We start from the raw sequence: 21,481 nt of genomic DNA on the forward strand, positions 1-21,481 counted from the left end.
GATTTGCCCTTTGAGAGAGGCAGCTCTCTAGTATAGTGGAAATGCTTTGGAGTCAGACAGACTTGGATTCAGTTCCCCTCTGCCATCTACTAGGTAGCTGACCTTGGAGAAGTTAGTTAAGATCTCTGTACATCTATCTCCTCTCTATAAAGGGCAGATAATGAAACTGATTTCCTAGAGTTGTGTGGCTTAGCAAGATAGGAAAAGTCTTTGGTTTAGTGCATTGTAATAAAGTGTATCTTGTATTATGTAGGGAGGTTGTCTGGCATAATGATTGACAGCATGGTCTTTAAAACCAGATACACCTAGACTCAAATTCCCGCATCCTATTCTGATACTTATTGTGTTATCTTGCACAACTTAGACTTTCCAAGCTCTAGTTTTCTCGTCTTTAAGATGGAGTAAGAAAACCTAATCAACAGAGTTGTTTAAGATTAAATGAGATGATATAAAGTGCTTAGCAAAGTGACTGCTTTTGGCTGCAAGTAACAACAACAAAAAACATTCAAAATGGCTTAAAGCAGTGGCTTTCAAACTTTTTGACTACGACTCACAATAAGAAATCAATCTTACATTGTTACTAGTATTCATATACACATTATCGCAGGACAATTACATGAATAAAATTTGATAATGCAGATGACCAAGCTTCATACAATGTTCTAGAGTGGGAAAATAAAGAGTGTTGGGTCTGAACTCAGGCTTTCTCAATAATGTGCATGAACATTCTTGGCGTTTCAGTACACCACACACTTGCTTCTACTTTTCCACACTCCTCTATTTCATTTTGATTGACTTACTTCCTTTTCCGGAACCCCATAGAGTTTGGAGAAAAGAGAAAGAAAGACTTAAGTATGTGAAAAATCCACCTGAAAGTACTCAACCTCACTTTGATCACCTGTTCATTTTGAACTTAATGTTACTTAACACATCTAAGTGCTGCTGTCAGAATTGTTCAATACCAAATTGTCTGGTGAAGGGTGGACCAGAGTATTGTCTACAACATTTTTTTAAGTGAATGTTTGCTTTTACTTATTTATTTTTTTATTATTTTGTGTGTGTGTGAGGAAGACAGATTGTTGCTGAGCTAACATCTGTGCCAATCTTCCTCTATTTTATTTGGGATGCCACCACAGCATGGCTTGACGAGTGATGCTAGATGCAAAACTGAGAACCCTGAGCCACTGAAGAGCAGTGAGCTGAGCTAACCACTATGCCGCCACAGGGTCAGCCCCCACACCATTTTTTAAAGAGGCACACTATCCTACTTCTCTCAGACCATGGACCCATTAGTTTACTGAACATTCTACCTGAACAATAAGCTAGTTTCCTCTGTGATACGTTTCAAGTCTTAGTTTCTCAAGCAAGTATTCTACATGAGGAATAAATCCACTATAAGAATAATCACTCTATTACTGGCCTTGCATCATTCTGTAGCAAATTCAAATAAGAATACATAAGATTGCAACTTTTAATAACATTCCTTGCCCTTTGATGAGTTATGAGCTAAATTATATCATATTAGCCTCTTCAGCTAATGATGCTTGTTTTGTTTGCCACAACTCACGTAGGGGGAAGTTTTATGTATCTTTCTTAGCTTGTTCACCTGGGGATGCTTGAATAGAAACAGCATCCATTGCTTTGGCTCAAGATGCATAGTAGCCAATAACCTACTTGTGCGAATTTTTCTGCACTGCTCATAGATCCCCACACTAGCCCTGGCTAGGTTTGGTGAGCAAGGCACAAGAAGGCAGGAAATGGACATCTCTGTTATTTGATGGTGCATTTTCTCTGTAGCAAAAATAGCATCTGGGCAACCACCGGGACATGGTGCAAACAGGTACTTTTGACTATTTTTTATGGTTTGTTAATTCCAGTAGAGGGCCAGCCCTTTTTTTGGATGTTAATTTATAGATATGGTTATCTAGGGCCCCTGAGGGGGTCAATCACTTTATTATCTTTTGAACATAGCCTCTTACAGTCCACACACTTCATATGGATTACATATTTTAATCATTCCTGGTAGTGCACATCCCAAGCAGCACACTGCAGGAAGTATTGCATCAGTTTAGAGGAAATACTCTCTTTTTTTTTTACCCTCCCCCCCCAGTTTTATTGAGAAATAATTGACGTACATCACTGTATAAGTTTAAGGTGTACAGCATGATGGTTTAATTTACATATATTGTGAAATGATTACCACAATAGGTTCAGCTAATATCCATCTTCTCATATAGATACAATAAAAAAAAAGATAAAATTTTTTTCTTGTGGTGAGAACTCTAAGGATCTACTCTCTTAACTTTCATATACCTCGTACAGCAGTGTTAGCTATAGTCATCATGTTGTATATTACATCCCTAGTACTTATTTATCTTATAACTGGAAGTTTGTACCTTTTGACCACCTTCCTCCAATTCCCCCTCCCTCTGCCTTCTGTCTCTGGTAACCATAAATCTGATCTCTCTTTCTATGAGCTTGTTTTGTTTTGTCTTTTTAGATTTCACATATTTGTTTTTTTAGATTCACATATAAGTGAGATCATACAATGTTTGTCTTTCTCTGTCTGACTTATTTCACTTAGTATAGTACTTTCAAGGTCCATTTATGTTGTCACAAATAGGACCTCTTTGGTTTTTATGGCTGAATAATATTCCATTATCTATATACTATAACTTCTTTATTCATTCATCCATCAGTGGACACTTAGATTGTTTCAATGTCTTGGCTATTGTGAATAATACTTCTATGAACATGGGGGTGTGGATATCTTTTTCAGTTAGTATTTTTGTTTCCTTTGGATGTATTCCCAGAAGTGGAATTGCTGGATCATATGGTAGTTCTATTTTTCATTTTTTGAGGATCCACCTTAGTGTTTTCCGTAGGGGCTGCACCAATTTACAATCCCACCAACAGTGCACAAGCGTTCCCTTTTCTCCACATCCACACCAGCATTTCTTATGCCTTATCTTTTTAATAATGGCCATTATAACAGGCATGAGGTGATATCTCTTTGTGGTTTTAATATACCTTTAATATACATTTCCCTAATGACTAGAGATGTTGAGCACCTTTTCACGTACCCGTTGGCCTTTTTTATAACTTTTTTGCAGAAATGTCTGTTGAGGTCTTTTTCCCATTTTTTTAAGTGAGGTATTTGGTTTTTTCTGCTATTGAGTTGTATGAGTTCTTGATATATTATAGATATTAACCCTGTATCAGATATATGGTTTGCAAATATTTTTTTCCATCCTGTAGATTTTCTTTTCACTTTGTTGATGGTTTCTTTTGCTGTGCAGAAGCCTTTTAGTTTGATGTAGTCCCATGTGTTTATTTTTTATTTTGTTGCTTGTGCTTTAGGTGTCATATCCAAAAATTTATAACCAAGACTCATATCAAGGAACTATATTCCTCTCTTTTCTCCTAGGAGTTTCATGGTTTCAGGTCTTATATTTAAGTCTTTAATCAATTTTGAGTTAATTTTTGTGAATGCTGTGAGATTTGGGTCCAGTTTCATTCTTCTACACGTGAATATTCAATTATCCCAGCACCATTTATTGAAAAGACTGTCTTTTCTCCATAGAGTATTCTTGGCTCCCTTGACAAATATTAGTTGGCTGTATATGCTTGGGTTTATTTCTGAGCTCTTGATTCTGTTCCATTTGTCTATTTGTAGGTTTTTATGCCCGTACTGTACTCTTTTGATGGCTTTGAGGAATAACTTGAAATCAGGAAGTGTGATGCTTCTTGCTTTGTTCTTCTTTCTCAAGATTTCTTTGGCTATCCAGTGTCTTTTGTGGTTCCATATAAATTTTAGGTGTGTTTTTCCTACTTCTGTAAAAAATACCATTGGAATCTTCATAGGGATTGCACTAGATCTATAGATGGCTTTTAGTGGTATTGACATTTTAACATATAAACATATAAATTCTTCTAATGCATGAACACAGAATACCTTTCCATGTATTTGTGTCTTCTATTTTTCAGCAGTGTCTTGTAGTTTTGAGATTAGAGATCTTTCATCTCATTGGTTAAATTTATTCCTAAGTATTTTATTGTTTTTTATGCTGTTATAAATGGGATTGACTTCTTTATTTCGTTTTCAGAAAATTTGTTGTTAGTGTATAGAAATGCTACTGATTTTTTTAAGGTATAGTTGATACACAATATTGTGTTAGTTTCAGGTATACAACATAGTGATTTGACATTTGTTTACATTAAAAAATGATCAGCATAATAAGACTAGTTACCATTTGTCATCATACAAACTTATTACAATATTGTTGGCTGTATTCCCTATGCTATATATTACATTCTATGACATTTATTTTGTGTCTGGAAGTTTGTACCTCTTATCCCCTTCACCTATTTCACTCTTCCCTTCACCCTGTCCCCTCTGGCAAGCACCAATTTTTTCTCTGTATCTATAAGTCTATTTCTATTTTGCTTTGTTTCTTCATTTGTTTTGTATTGTTTAGATTCCCCGTATAAGTGAAATCATACAGTATCCATTTTTCTCTGTCTGGCTTATTTCACTTAGTGTAATACCTTCTAGATCCACCCATGTTGTCACAAATGAGCAGATTTTATTCTTTTTTATGGCAGAGTAATATTCCATTCTAGATATATGCCACATCTTCTTTATCCATTTCATCTACCAATGGACACTAAGGTTGCTTCCGTATCTTTGCTATTGTAAATAATGCTACAATGAACATAGAGTTACATATATCTTTTCAAATTACTGTTTTCATTTTCTTCAGATAAATACCCAGAAATGGTACTGCTGGATCATATGGTAGTTCTGTTTTTAATTTTTTGAGGAGCCTCCATACTGTTTGCCATAATAGTTGCACTAATTTACAATCGCACTAACAGTGCACTAGAGTACTCTTTCTCTGCATCCTCACCAATATTTGTTATTTGTTGTCTTTTTCTGTGGTAGCTATTCTCACAGGTGTGATGTGCTATCTCATTGTGGTTTTGACTTACATTTCCCTAATAATTAGTGATGTTGAGCACCTTTTCCTGTACCTGTTGGCCATCCGTATGTCTTCTTTGGAAAAATATCTGTTCAGGTCCTTTGTCTATTTTTTAATCAGATTATTAATTTTTTTGATATTAAGTTGTATGAGTTCTTTATATATTTTGAATATTAACCACTTATCAGATATATCATTTGCAAGTATTTTCTCCCATTCACTAAGTTGTCCTTCTGTTTTGTTGATGGTTTCCTTTGCTGTGCATAAGCTTTTTAGTTTGATGTAGTATCATTTGTTTTTGCTTTTGTTGCCCTTGCCTAAGGAGACATATCCAAAAAAATATTGCTAAGACTGATGTCAGAGTTTACTACCTACGTTTTCTTCTAGGAGTTTTGTGGTTTCAGGTCTCATGTTTCAGTCTTTAATCTCTTTTGAGTTTATTTTTGTACATAGTGTAAGAAAGTGGTCCAGTTTTCCCAACATCATTTATTGAAGAGACTGTCTTTTCGCCATTGTATAGTCTTCCCTCCTTTGTCGTAGATTAATTGACCATATAGGTGTGGATTTATTTCTATGCCTCTATTCTGTTGCATTGATCTATGTGTGTTTTTGTGCCAGTACCACGCTATTTTGATTACTATAGCTTTGGAGTAAATATTAAAATCAGGAAGTGTGATACCTCCAGCTTTGTTCTTTCTCAAGGTTGCCTTGGCTATTTGGGGTCTTCTGTGATTCATACAAATTTTGGTATTATTTGTTCTAGTTCTGTGAAAAATGCCATTGGTATTTTAATAGGGATTGCATTGAATCTGAAAATTGCTTTGGGTAGTATGGTCATTCTAACAATATCAATTCTTCAAATCCATAAGCATGGTATATCTTTCCATTTACTTGTGTTGTCTTCAATTTCTTTCATCAGTATCTTATAGTTTTCAGTGTACAGGTTTTTCACCTCCTTTGTTAAATATATTCCTTTGTATTTTATTTTACTTATTTATTTTTTTGCTGAGGAAGACTCACCCTAAGCTAACATCCACTGCCAATCTTCCTCTTTTTTGTGTGTGAGCCAGCACCACAGCATGGCTACTGACAGACAAGTGCTGTAGGTCTGCACCTGGGAACTGAACCCAGGCCACTGGAGCGGAGCATGCCAAATTTAACCACAAGGCAACTGAGGCTGGCTCAGTATTTTATTCTTTTTGATGTAATTATAAATGGGATTATTTTCTTAATTTCTCTTTCTGATAGTTTGTTGTTAGTGTATAGAAACACAATTTCTGTCTATCTATTTTGTATCTTGCAACTTTGCCGAATTCGTTATTAGTTCTAATAGTTTTTTGGTGGAGTCTTTAGTTTTCTATATATAGTTATCATGTTGTCTGCAAATAATGACAATTCTACTTCTTCCTTTTCAATTTGGATGCTTTTTATTTCTTTTTTCTTGTCTGATTGCTGTAGCTAGGACTTCCAACACTATGTTGAATAAAAGTGGCATGAGTGGGCATCTTTGTCTTGTTCCTGGTCTTAGAGGAAAAGCTTTCAGCTCTTCACAATTGAGTATGATGTTAGCTGTGCATTTGTGGCTTTACCATGTTGAGATGGAACATACATAGGCCTGTATCACCTTATACTTTGTTGAGGATTTTCATCATAAATTGATGTTGAATTTTGTCAAGTGCTTTTTCTGCATCTATTCTGATAATTGTATGATTTTTATCCTTTGTTTTGTTAATGTGGTGTATCACATTGATTGATTTGTGGACAGCAAGCCATACTTGCATCCCTGGAATAAATCCCACTTGATGATGGTATATAATCCTTTCGATGTGTTGTTGAATTTGGTTTGCTAATATTTTGAGGATTTTTTCATCTATGTTCATCAGGGATATTGATCTATAGTTTCCTTTTTTGTGATGTCTTTGTCTTGTTTTGGAATCAGGGTAATGCTGGCCTTGTAAAATGAGTTTGAGAGCGATCCTTCCTTTTCAGTTTTTTGGAATAGCTTGAGAAGGATGGGTATTAACTCTTCCTTAAATGTTTGATAGAATTCACTTGTGAAGTTGTCTGGTCCTCGACTTTAGTTTGTGGGGAGTTTTTTGATTAATGACTTAATTTCATTACTAGTAATTGGTCTGTTCACATTTTCTATTTCTTCTTAATTCAGTTTTAGAAGATCGTGGTATTCTAGGAATTTATCCATTTCTTCTACATTGTCTAATTTGTTGGTGTATAGTTGTTCATAGTAATCTCTTATGATTCTTTGTATTTCCATGGTGTTGGTAGTAACTTCTCTTTCATTTATGATTTTACTTATTTGAGTCCCCTGTCTTTTTTAAATGAGTTTGGTTAATGGTTTGCCATTTTTGTTTATCTTTTCAAAGAATCAGTTCTTAATTTCATTGACCTTTTCTATTTTCTTTTTTTAGTTTCTACTTCATTTATTTTTACTCAGCTTTTTAGTGTTTCCTTCCTTCTGTTAACTTTTGGCTTTGTTTTTCTCTTTCTAGCTCCTTTAGGTGTAAAGTTAGATTGTTTATTTGAGATTTTTCTTGTTTCTTGAGATAGGCCTTTATCACCCTAAACTTCGCTCTTAACAACTGCTTTTGCTATGTCCCATAGACATTGCACCATTATGTTTCTGTTTTCATTTGTCTCAAGGTGTGTTTTTATTTGTTCTTTGATATCTTGGTTGACCCACTGGTTTTTTAGTAGCGTGCTGTTTAGCCTTCATGTGTTTGTGTTTTTTCCAGTTTTCTTCTTGTAGTTGATTTCTAGTTTATACTGTTATTCTTGGTAAAGATGCTTGCTATTATTTCAATCTTCTTAAATTTATAATTTTGTTGATTTGGGTCCTTTCTGGTTTTTTGGTGGTTAGTCTAGTAACTGTTTGCCAATTTTGTTTATCTTTTCAAAGAACCAACTCTTAGTTTGGTTAATCTTTTCTATTGTTTTCCTGTTCTCTATTTCATTTATTTCTGCTATAATCTTTTTTGTTTTCTTCCTTCTGCTAACTTTGGGCTCAGTTTGTTCTTTTTCTCACTCCTTAAGGCATACAATTAGGTTGTTTATGTGGGGTCTTTCTTGCTTCTCAGTGTAGGTGTTTATTGCTATGAACTTCTCTCTTAGAATTGCTTTTGCTGTATCCTATAAGTTCTAGTATGTTGTGTTTCTATTTTCATTTGTCTCAAGAAACTTATTTCTCCTTTAATTTCTTCTTTGATCCATTGGTTGTTCAGGAGAGTGTTGTTTAATTTCCATGTATTCATGAATTTTCCAGTTTTCCTCGTTATTGCTTCCTAGTTTCATGCCATTGTGGTCAGAGAAGATACTTGGTATGTTTTCAATCTTCTTGAATTTGCTAAGACTTGTTTTGTGGCCTAACATATGGTCTATCTTAGAAAATGTTCCATGTGTGCTTAAGAATGTATATTCTGCTATTATTGGATAGAATGTTCTATATATCTCTGTTAGGTCCATTTGGTCTATAGTGTTGCTCAAATCCACTATTTTCTTATTGATTCTCTGTCTGGATGACATATCCATTGTTGAGAGTGGGATTTTAAAGTCCCAACTACTATTGTGTTTCTGTTTATTTCTCCTTTTAGCTCTGTTAGTTTTTGCTTTATATATTTAGATGCTCCAATGTTGGGTATAAATATATTTAAATTGTTATACCTTTTTGATGGTTTGACCCCTTTATCTTTGTATAATGACCTTCTTTGTCTATTTTTACCATTTTTAGTTTAAAGTCTATTTTGTCTAATATAAGTATAGCTACCTCTGCTTTTTTTGGTTATCATTTGCTAGAAATAGCTTTTTCTGTCCCCTTCCTCTCAGTCTGTGTGTCTTTAAGACTAAGGTTAGTCTCTTATAGTCAGCATATTGTTAGATCTTGTTTTTATTTTTTTTTAATCCATTTATGCATTGTATGTCTTTTGATTAGAGAATTTGATATGCTTATGTTTAAACTAATTACTAATAGGTAAGGACTATTTCCATTTTGTTAATTGTTTTCTGGTTGCTTTATATATCTGTTTTTTTTGTTTCTTATCTTGCTTTTTTTTTGTGTTTTGATGTCTTTTAATATCAGTAAGCTTTGACTTCTTTATTGTGCTCTTTTGCATAATTACTACAGGTTTTGTCCTTGTGGTTACCATGAGGTTTACATAAAATATCTTACATTTATAACATCCTGTTTTAAACTGATAACAACTTAACCTCATTAGAACTTATAAACTTTACACTTTTACTTCTTCTCTCCCTCACATTTTAGGTTATTGCTGCTATAATTTATATGTTTCTATATTTTATATAATTGTGTAACTAATAACAGATTATTGTAGTTATGGTTATGTTTACTATATTTGCTTTTTTTAACTTTTGATCTAGAATTGTAGATGAATTATGCACCACTATTACCATATTGCAGAATCTAACTATGACTATATATTTACCATTGTCAGTGAGTTTTATGCTACCTTTTTGTTTTTATGATGATGATTAGCATTCTCTTACTTCCATTCAAAGAACTCCCTTCAGCATTTCTTTTAAGGCAGGTCTGGTGGCAATGAACTCCCACAGCTTTAGTTTGCTCAGCAAAGTCTTTATCCCTTCTTTGTTTCTGAAGGACAGCTTTTCTGGGTATAGAAGTCTTGGTTGACAGATATTTTCTTTCAGTATTTTGAATGTGTCATTCCATTCTCTCCTGACCTGAAGTTTCTGTTGAGAAATCCATCAGTAGTCTTATGAGGGTTCTCTTGTATGTAACTTCTCACTATTGAGGTTCAACTTATTTGGGGTCCTTTGTGCCTCATGGATCTGGATGTCCATCTCTCCCTAGGTTTGGGAAGTTTTCAGCCATTATTGCTTTAAATATATTTTATGTCCCTTTCTCTTCCTCTTTTCCTTCTGGAATTCTCATAATGCAAATATTGTTTCTTTTCATTCACTCATTTTTTATTTTTTTCTTTTTGCTCCTCTGACTGGGTAATTTCCAATGCCTTATCCTCCAGGTTGCTGATCCTTTCTTCTGCAGGGTCGTCTACTTTTGAAACTCTCTATTGAATTCTTCAGTTCAGTTATTGTATTTTTTAAATCTAGAGTTTCTGTGGAGGTTTTTTTTTTTTTTCTGATGGTTGCTATTTCCTTGTTGAGTTACTCATTTGTTCATGCATTATTTTTCTGATTTTACTCAGTTGTCTGAGCAAATCTGAGTTGTCTGAGTGTAGTTTGTTAAACTTCCTTAAGAGGATTATTCTGAATTCTTTGTGACAAGACATAGGTCGCCATTTCTTTGGGGTCTATTATTGGAGCTTTATTAGTTTCTTTTGGTGGTGTCAAATTTACCTGATTTTCTGTGATCCTTAATTTCTTACATATCTGCATTTTGAGTAATTGGGCTCCCTCTCCAGACTTTACAGGTTAGCTTTGGCAGACACAGTTCTTCGCCAGTCAGATCAGTTTGTGTTTCTAGATGTCTCCTAGTAATGTCCCTGGGGGGTAGGCGACGTGTGATATCATGGTGTGTTTTTGGGTGAGGCAACTGTTTGAGCTCTTTGGTCAGAGATTGTGGGGTATGCCACTGGCTGAGCACAATTGGATGGGACTGCAGGCTTGGCCTCCTACCCAAGTGAGGCTAGAGGATGAGCTGTGCAGTTGCCTGGATTCTCTGGTCTGGCTTACTAGATGGTTGGGACTGGGTACTATGTTCAGTACTAGATGGGCTATTAAATACCTTTTATGCCCTTGCGGGGCAACAGGACAGGACCTGGGCCTGTATAGCTCATTTTGGGGGGATCCAAATCAGGGCAGAGCATGCACTGAAGTCCTTAGTCAGGTGAGGCTAACGGTTTGGCTCTGCAGATGGGGGAAGCTACTGGATGCGCTATCTGGTCAAGTGCCACTTTAAGTAGGGCTGTTGAAGGGGCTATGCAGCTTCCTATGAGCTCTGGTTAGGTTCTTTGATGGACAGTCTGAAGGATGTATTCAACGATGGGCAGGGCTATGAATTAGATTCCCTCCCTGGGCACAGAGGGAGAAGCAGCTCTAAGGCTAGTAGAGCTCTTTCTTGTCTTAACTCAAGCTGACCTGCACCCCAAGTTCCCTGACCAAAGAGGGCCACTGGCTTTGCACTGCAAACTGTTGGCTCTGCCCACCCACCTCTCAGCTTGAGTGCCACTGGGCCACACAGCTTCTGGAAGTTGCCACCAGCCCTTGTGGTCAGATGGAACCAAAAACACTTGCGACATTGGGTAGGGCTATGTCACTGCTCCTTGGCCTGGGTGCAAAGGGGTGAGGCTCCTCCAGGCTACTCTCAATTCCCCAAACAAGTTCCCCAGTTGGGAGGGGCCAGGAGCTACCCTCAGCCTTGGCTATGAATTAATTCCCCTGTCTGTGCTACCACAGGAATGTTCCATGCCCAGTACTGGCTTTGTTCTGGGGGTGATCAGCTCTGCCACCTGCCTCTCAGTTTGAGCCCCACAGGGCTGCATTGCTTCCAGGAGGTGTTCCCTACCTTTCTGGTTAGATGGGTCTGGAAGATACTCTCCACAGCGGGTGGGGCTATCACTCAGTTCCTTGCCTGGGAGTGGGAAAACCGGGCTCTAGGGCCAGTAAAACTCCTCCTTTGAGGATCTGAATCAGGCATATCTGCATGCCGCCCAGTTTCCTGGTCAGAGCACTCCCCTAATTTGGTTCTGCAGATGAGCAAAGCCACTAGTTGGGATCACTACTTGGGTGCTGCAGATATGAACTCAGTCAGCCAAGATCCATGTACTGGTCATTCCAAGTCCTTTCCCCCTTCTCTGTCACAGTCAGATTCCCAGTGGTTGAGCCACACAGATTCCCCTACAATCCCTATGGTGTGAAATCAGAGTACGGACTTCCCCAAAGGGACCCACAATGCTCGGGGGGGAGGTGTTGTATCCCCCCGGGTTCTTTCCCCGCTGGAGTAACTGGAGGCTCAGGGGAGACCTCGTCACATGGTACTGCCGTGGCCTGGGGTAGGAGTAAGGCAATTAGCACGTAGCCACTTTTCTTACCCTTCTAAAGCAGTATCTTGGCCTCTGTGGTGCAGGAGGTGCTTCAGCCTCACCCTGTGTTCTAAGGATTCTCTCAGTAGTGTCTTATTCTTGAATAGTTGTTAGGTTGTTCTGACTTTGCTCCCCCTCACAAGAACTATGCTGCTATCTTGGTGACGTCACTCCCCAGAACTGCTCTCCTACAATCAAACTTATTACATTTGAATATTTACTTCGTGCCAGTACATAATGGAAATTATCACTTGAAAGCCATTGATAGCTATTCGGCCTGGTAATAGAGCTCTTGAAACTTAGAACCCTAAAAAGCATTACATAATTCTAGGTTGGGACATTCTTGCCCTGAGGGAATTTTCTAGTACCATTCACCGCGGCACATCACTTAAACTTATACACAACCTGCACCTTTAATATGCTGGTAAGAGAGTTTTTAGGTAGGATTTCGTATTTAACAATAAATGTGTGCCTCAGAAAAACAGGGTTTTTCCACTTTTGAGCTCCATTTAAACTGAATCATTATTATATCAAGTCACTCTTGAATGAGGTAGAAGCATGCTTTCAGCTATAAGGAATGGGTAAACATTTTATTTTAAACTGATGATATACTTTTACTATCACAAACTAAATGGGCCTCACTCAGCAACCGCTTCTCTTATTATATATACTTCCAAGAAAAAAGAAGACCTAAAATTATTTACTATCAAATGCATATCCTAATTTTTGGCAGTAGTCCTCCAATGTTAATTGGCTCATATTCACTATCTCTGTAATTTAATTACTTAATGGTAGATTCTGCTTACTAACTGAACTTGGAGGGTTCACTAAGAAAGTATATTGCTTAACACTAAACAGACCATAGGTGCATTACTGAAATGAGTGATTGAAAATCCTGGTATGAAATTTTTCCATGCTAAGATCAATATATATATAAGGCTAGATATGCTTTTTGAGAGAATTCTTGGCTCTTCCCCTAAAGACTAGTGCTTCACCCTACTCAGACATGAAGATGAGGTGGCCATCCACCATATTTATCAGCACATAAGATATATAATACATAGTGAACTTTACAACTTTACGATGACAATTTTTTCGGAAAAAGAAATTAAGAAATTTTCATCATACGTGATTTATAGGCATCTCTAAAAGTTGTTTTAAATACAGAAAACCATTTTTGTTTACATAAGAATATATCGGAGTTAAAACGAGATAATGAGAACTTCCTTCTATCTTGCAAACTTGTGAGTTGGTCACAGTAGAGGCACTGGATGCAGAACAGTTTTTGTGTGTGTTTAGGTATGAGACCTGGGTGCCTTGATTTTACAAAAAGGTTGTGAACCCTCCCGTTTGTCAGAGTATATGAAGCTGTCCAAATACATAATACCAAATACTGGTGTTTAGCAACATTTCGGTTCTTGCCAGTGAACAGAATCACAATGCTGCATTGCTGCATGTCATCTTTAGTCAAAAGTTTGATTAAGAGAAATAGTCACAGAGGATTGCCTAAAGGATATGTTGTCTACTCATTCCTTTCAACTTTAACTTTGATTATTATATCTTTCTAGACCACAAGTGAGAATAACTGCTTGGACCATGCTCTCAGCTCCTTGGTAACCAGCATTTCCTATCGTATAACCTACCTCTGGGCCCCCAGTGAAAGTACTTGAGCAGGAAAGTGTTCAAAACTTGCTATATTTGTATAGCCTGAATGTTTTGAGAGTTTTTAAGTTTCTGAATACATAACTCCAACTTCCTAGAAGAATTTCATCTCAGGCTTTAGTACTAGGAATAATCGTGTTTCTCCCAATTTTTTCAAAAGAAAGAAAGAAAAATGTTGTGGAGTAGGCTGTATCTGAGGAGATATTCCTCTTTGCTATTGGTAGGTTGGAAGCGGTAATCCAGATCTGGGCACTCCTCTAGCAAGTAGGCAGGACCTCATGGTGCATTTCTGTGTCCTAGCTTTAGCTCTGCATTCATCTTGTTAACAAATTCTTACTGTTCCTTCATGCTAATTGCTTTATGTATTTTTAAATCTTTATCGTATTATATGAATGTATGTAAGTGCCCTCAAACACGATTGGAAAAGACATGAGAATATGGGCGTAAAGTAAATATAGGTATTAAATGATATTTATTACTATGTTGCAAATTAAGGGTTCTCTGTTTATTCACGTACGCTTTACTCTCTGAGTAGAAGATGACGGTCTTGTCTTATAGTGTTTTTGCCCACAAGCTGTACAGAAGGGAGTTAAGGACATGCTCTGGATGTCAGGAAGCCAGGGCCCTGGGAGTCCAGCTCTGCAAGGAGCTCTATGAAGGGCCCCGACAAGTCACTTCACCACTCCAGCCTCGGCGCCCACAGGGTGGTTGGCAGGAATTATTCTGTGTTGTCCCCTGCAGCCCTCCGGTTTTAATTCAAAGACAGTCTGTCTATGTGAAGTGTGAATGTTTGTCTTTCATTCTCTCCTCAAGCTAATTCTAGTTATTCGTCAAACCTGATTCTCTGTGACTGGATAGATGCCTTATTCTTCCTCTGGAGCACTTTCACTAGTTAATTCTCACTAGGCATTTTATGACAGTGCTAAATATCACAGCAGCAATGCAGATAATACCTAAAGGAGGAACAAAGCAATGTGACACGATCTCTTTGTGCAATACACTTTTATTTTCCTTTTACCTTTGCAGTCATCTTTGAGTAATCGTTGTGTAAACAATAGAATGGAATGAAATTACATTAAATTGTATGCAAATGGCTCTAGAACACCTTAACAATTATGACAAGGCAATTATAAATAACTTTTTTTTCCTTAGTAATATATATTTGCTTTTTAAAGTACATTAAAGAGCTGCCATATCTAGGGTTAGCTAGGAAAGAGCAAATGGTACCATCCCGGGAGCCCACCTCCCTGAAAGTTTAGACCCCAATTTTGAAATCCTAAGGTTTACTATTCCATAATATATAGTCAAGCAGAGGGCTACTTGGGTTGAAAGTATTTATTCTTGAAACTTAACAGCGTTTTACCTTTTAGTCATTGCACAAAACCCTTTCTATTATTTTTTTACTCCATCTGGGTATTCTGCAGAATTTCAAGTAAAACTCAGATTCTGGTATTTTCAAGTTTATCACCTTTGGAACAACAAATCCTATCACTTAAGGAGAAGTCAAATCAGAGATGGGTACATAATCAGCAATCTAAAGAATGGCAACATTTTATATAGCATTCTAAACGTTCCAATGAAGCAAAACTTACATATGCCACTTTAAGTAGAGGAAATTTTAGATCTGAGACTATTCCAGAGTAAAGCAGCCTCAGGCACATTCTTAATATGAAAGTTTGCAAGGCACCTCCCTCTCCCAAGAGACAATCAGATTGTGGATTGGTTTTTAGGCAAACAAACCCAAAGAATAAGCATCCTAGTTCCTAATTCAGTCATTTCAAAAATCAGAAGTTATAAATACTCCAAAGATAGACCTGAAACTTTTCGTTTAAATAACAAGAGATTAACTGCAAGAAGCATATAATCAAAAACGTTTTTTTCCTCATAGCTAAGGTGTGTAATGCATAAATATATGAAAAATAAAATTCACAGTTTTAAAACTAGAATTCAAGTTTGGCTAATAAATCTTAATTTTATAAGTATATTAATTTCTAAATACAACATAAGAGGCAGTATTGTCAGATGTACAATTAAAGAATTATAACAGAAAGAACAATGAAAGAAGAAATAGGCTTCTGATAGAAAAAATTCCTTTTGTTGCCAATAAATAGGACCACCTGAGTGTATTTCAGATTCTTTTCACTTAAGGGATATCCGAATTGATTGCTAGGAATATTAAACAGCTTTTGGAAAAATTAGCAACAGTCGTGCAGCTGTGGCATTTGCTTGTTCTCATACTGTGGATTGCTAGAGAATAAAGCAGAACTCGGAGTGTTGTAAGTTTTAAAAAAATTCATTTTTATCCCATTTTGTCGAAGTCGGCCTCTTCACAATCTTCTGATTTTGCTGGGAACTGGGAGTGAGGGGGTGGGAGGAAGTGGAGAGGGAAGGGTTGAGGGGAGTGTGGTGAGGGAGGCATGACAGATCAGGGCGAGGTCAAGGGACATACATCAGCTGACACTCAACTGAGCAAACCCGATCAGCTTCACTTCATCGGGAATCTCTGCTCCATCACAGCCAGAGGCCTGAGAAAGGAAAAAGAAACCTTCAGTGCTGGTTTGTCGCTGCCGGTTTTTACAGATGTGTCCACGTGATGGCTGATCCAAGCAAGGGCACAGTCTGTATAAGGCCATGTGTCCCATCTCTCCCAGGAGAGATCCCAAGATCCTCTCTTGAATAACTTCTAGGTGCTAAATGCTCTAGGAACTCTGGTCACCATGCCGCCAAGTACAGAAAATAAGGGAGACAGGATTTGTCACCCATTAAAACACCACCGTGCCCAGGCTCGCAGCTTTGGAACTGCCAATGAACCCCATGACTGGCAGGATACCACATACAAATTTTCAACAACTAAAGTGATTTTAAATATACTGTATAATTAGAGCTCCTTAATAATAATTTTTACAAGAATATTATGAAAATGAGCAGAAGAGATCAAACAGGTCACTCAGGGGTAATTCTGTTTTTACCAAAATCATCTCCTCTGTAAAACTGGCCAGAAAAAAAAGTGGTCCCAAGTAGTGGCATGGCTCATGTAGACAACTTATTTAAATACCTGTGAGTAATTTTTACAGGGAAAGGTACCATAATAGATTTTTTTTCATAGCAGAATTTTGCTGGTAATAATTTGACATTTATTGCCTAAAACTGGCCCAAATTATAGTATGCCAAATACTTTATTATTTTTAAATCAAAAGGAACTGGAAATAAGCCACTGCCCATCAAACCTCTCACTGGTCCTAATTCATAAGTTATTTTTATTTTCTTTCTCACTTTTCTCCCTTTCCTGCACACACACACACACACACACACACACATGCACACACACACATTACTCAGATCTAAGCTGTCTCTTCTCTCTATAGCACAAAAGTCAGAATTGGACATTATGTAAGTGCCACAAATGGGGAGAAAAGTTTGATGAACAGGAAGAGGCAATTAATTACCAAAAGGCCACACAAACCTTTTCTTGGCCTAATTCCTGCTAAAATATTGTCAAAACAATTAGTTTCCCAGGGAAAAAGCTCTTTGCAATCATCACAATGAACCTGCTTAGCATGCTTCAAAAACACAGTCCATAAACTCGGCCCTTTGTCCACCCCAGAAAGCTCATTTAAAGTAAGAAGCTAATTAGAGCATAACTTGAATATTTTTAAATAATTATCTTTAACATAACACTTAGTGTGAGTAGTTATGCTTATATAAGAAAATCTGCAGCCTAAAAGAGCAGAAATATTAGTTAACATTTAAAGAATTTACTTTGTGCCTGTCTAAAGATTTCTTAGTTTTACTTGACAGATAAGATATTCAGTAAAGTAAAATTTTCCTTGTTTGCACTGCTAGGGGCAGTAAGATCAGAAATGCTCCTTTCTTTATCACTTTTATCAAAGTACTACAGGCATAGAAGGCTTTTCAGCTGAGATTTTTTTTTCGTGTTTGTCATAGTGATACTGTAATGTTCACCTCCCCTACCAATTTTCTCGTTCTCCTACCACTGTTTCTTTATCTATCTGCCTAAACCTTCCCATCTTCTCTCCTTGTAGCTATTGCTAACGTCATTTACTCACCCACTGAATGCGGGCAGAGTCAATTTGTGTAATTAACAGACAACTGACAAATATCTGAGGACAAACTATTGCTGCTGGTGGTGACAAAAAGGTCAGACTGGCAAGTGTGAAGCACATCGATGCATTTGAAAGCTACAGCAGAAATTCGCAATGTGAAAACAGCAGGAAGTTAAAATGACTAGGAATAAAATATCCAATCATCGTTAAACAGACTAGAAACAAAATGAAAATATTAAATCCTTCTTTGAAGAGTAATGGAAGTGAGAGTTTACAATGAGACTGGGCGATCAAGCCCGTGGTTATTGTGAGTACATCACACAGGGAGGCTTCAGGGAGACCACTCTATGGCCCCACTGCCTCATGCTGCTACACTGGAATGTCTTGTTTCCTGGGAAAGAGGCACAGGCCAGGGTGTCTGGCTTTCCTTCAAGGCACTCAGCCCTCCCTTCCCCACTACCTCACTAGCTCTCTTTTAACCAAGGCTGAGTCCTTGGTCTCTCTCATTGTAGCCTGCAAAACACTGAGGGCAATATGCAAATGATCCTGAAATCTAGAGAAAGGGACCACGGACCATTAAAGCAGCAGTTCTCAAACTTTTTGGTCTCAGGATCCCTTTACGCTCTTGATCAAGGACTCCAGAAGCTTATGTTCAGTGTACTGATTGTCTCAGAAATTAAAACTGAGAAATTTAAAAACTATTTTAAACGTCATTTTTAATGTTAAAGTATTATTACAGTAATACAGTAAATATTGTATTTAAAAATGTTAAACATGTTTATGTAGGCTATATTGACTGTCTTAGAAATTAAAACAGAAATTTCTAAAATATTCACTTACTAATTCATTAAACATAACAATAAACCCATTATATAACATAAATAAAATATTCGTGAAAAATACCCATAGTTTCCCAAAACAAAATAAAAATTTGAGAAGACTGGCATTGCTTTACATTTTTGCAAATATCTTTACTGTCTCGCTTAATGGAAGATGGCTGGATTCTCAGACCTGCTTCTGCACTGTCTATTGCTTTATGTTGTTCTCCTTGAAGAACAGAAAGAAAATCCAGCCTCTCCCAAACATGTACAGTCATGCATTGCTTAATGATGGGGATAAGCTCTGAGAAACGCGTTCTCAGGTGATTTCATCGTGTGGACATCATAGAGTGTACTTACACAAACCTAGACGGTATAGCCTACTACACACCTAGACTATATGGTGCTAATCTTATGGAGCCACCATTGTATACATGGTCCATCATTGACTGAAACGTTGTTATGCGGTGCATGACTAGCTGGAAAGGGGAAGAGTATTTTAATAGCCTTTTAGATAACTGTGGATATCATTTGTTACTATGCCAAAACTTGCCAAGTGGTAGTTTCTTGAAGCTTAGTTGCAATGTGGAATATGAAACCATAGCATTGAACTTTTCATACTCTGTTAAATAAAAACCCATTGGTCTCTATCTTGTACTTTGAATGGATCTTTTACCCATGTATGATGTTTCAGTATCACTGAATTATGCAGATCTTTCAAACACTGACATATTTCATTACACAATATCAATGTTTCATTACAAAATGTCAGCAAATCATATTTATTAATATTACCTATCACCAATCTCATCAGAAAAGTCTTTAAGTTTGAGGATCTGTCAAGCTTACAGTGGCAGATATGGAATTTTGGAAAACTTATTTTTGCTTGAAAGTTGAAATTTATTATTGACAACAAATATTGTCAGTTGTTTTCCTTGAAGTTTCAGGCTCACTTGGTTCATTTTGAAAAAAATGCCTGCCAAATCCCTACCCTGAATAACTATAGTTTATTGGTTATTCTTTCATGTGAAAATGGTATTCCACGAAAAGAAAGAAAATGGCTAGTTCAGTATACAATTGAAACAGTCTCACAATGCTTTTCTAGGAGACAACCACTGTACTCCAGTCTAGTGCAGGAGTGCTTCCCATTTCATCATACGGAGTATTACAAAGATGTGTCATCAAGTGGAGATTTAATAAACGATTCTTGCCTTATCAGGAAAATTCTTGAGTGAAACTGGCTTTTTCTTATTTTAATTTTTTACAGTGACTGGGTGAGGGCTTTGCAGAACATCATGGCTACTAGTACAGTGTGATGGTCCTGCCGTGATTTGTGCCCACACAGGCAGTTTTCACCACCATGGCTTTTACACCAATGTCAACACAATGGAAAAGGTCAAGTAATATCTCTGTATTATAATGAAAAGAGTTTTGGCATCCAGGACCCCCTAAAAGGGTCTCAAGGAATCCCAGAAATCCAAGACCCATACTTTGTGAACCTTGGCTTCAAAGGAAAATATACACATTATCAGGAACTTCGCATGACAGTGTAACACCAGGGCTGCTCTCACTCAAGTGTCGGTACTCTGATTCCTGGAAACCCCCATCTCCCACCCCTCCTGCCAGACCAGCAGACGTGGCCTGCACCCTGTGGAGGAGCTGAAGATGTGGTTGTCCAGCATCAATCACCAGGATTCTCCACCACAAACCTGGGTGCACTTTGGAACTACCCAGAAAGTTTGAAAACATACCGATGCCCGTGTCCACCCCAGAGGTTGTGACTGAATTGTTCTGGGGTATGGCCTGGGCACAGGGATTTTTTGAGCCTCCCAGGTGATATAAAGCCTAGTGCTTCTTCCCAAAGTGTGAACCTCCAAGTTTCTTTTAGAGCAATGATTCTCAGACTTTAGCCTCATCAGAATCACCTGGAGAGCTTGTAAAAACACAGATTCCTGTGTGCTCCCCTCCCCAGAGGCTAATTCCCTAGGCTTGGGATGGGGCCCCAGAATTTACATTTTTATACAGTTTCTAGCTTCCAGGTGAAGATGACACTGTAGGTGTGGGGACCACACCTGGAGAACCACTGTTTCAGACTGGAGCAGGAGGCTCAGAACTGCTACCTGGACCTTGAACTGACAGTTTCCTTTAAGATCTTTGTCTCATCTTTCTCTCCTGTCAACAGGGGAAGAAAGTTATACTGTTGGGGAGTTTTTATCTCATTTCAGTGCTCTCTTTACCTGAACTTTGGGAAATGTCGCATTAGTCATGCAGCCTCCAACTATGCCTAAGCTGAAATCTTCTAAAACAAAGGCTCTTTCGTCATTAATCGCCGAAATGCTTATGAAATTGCTATCTGCAATGCATGTTATTAAACTTCCGTAACTAAAATCTATAATGCTCATGTAAATGTGTACCAAGTGGATGTTAATTACATGTACTTACAATTCTATCTTCAAGGGCAAATTAAATATCTTATTTCATATTTTCACTAAGGCAATTTCAAAAATTCTACGTTGAAAGCAGCAAAACTCACTTACTTTACAAAACTGCAAGGCAGCAAATTAAAAACTGACTTAAAGAACATTTATGAAGACTTGCCTCAAGGCTTACAACAACGACACAATAATACAGTACTGATATACCTAACCCAAGGCACATAATACTTGAGCTGAAATGCCCTCTATGCCTAAACCACTTTGTTAAAAAGTAATAAGAAAGAAGGTTTCTGATCTCGCCGCCCCTGGCCGTGCCAACCACAGAAATCATACTTCACTTATTATCTTACCGTCAAATGAAGCTAAAGATCTCATTGCACAGAGAAAAAAGTAAATGCACTTCTTTATACAACCAATATCCTTGCTCCTTGGGCCATTGTTTTTCTTATATTAGCAGATACACAAGATAAAAAGAGACACCTTTCAAAC

General features: G+C 37.3%; 1 protein-coding gene across 3 annotated transcripts in view; it reads right to left on the reverse strand.

The window, feature by feature from the left end:
• Positions 1-14,662: 14,662 nt before the first annotated feature.
• The window catches only part of STK39 (serine/threonine kinase 39), a 278,105-nt gene continuing 271,286 nt past the window's right edge, over positions 14,663-21,481 (reverse strand). For all 3 annotated transcript variants that reach the window (XM_046659106.1, XM_046659105.1, XM_046659108.1), the window contains one exon: positions 14,663-16,200. In XM_046659106.1, the coding sequence (XP_046515062.1) occupies positions 16,187-16,200 (14 nt within the window). In that variant the 3' untranslated portion in view covers positions 14,663-16,186. The remainder of the gene's footprint in view (positions 16,201-21,481) is intronic.

Source organism: Equus quagga, chromosome 4, assembly GCF_021613505.1.
Source record: "Equus quagga isolate Etosha38 chromosome 4, UCLA_HA_Equagga_1.0, whole genome shotgun sequence".
Taxonomy (NCBI): domain Eukaryota; kingdom Metazoa; phylum Chordata; class Mammalia; order Perissodactyla; family Equidae; genus Equus; species Equus quagga.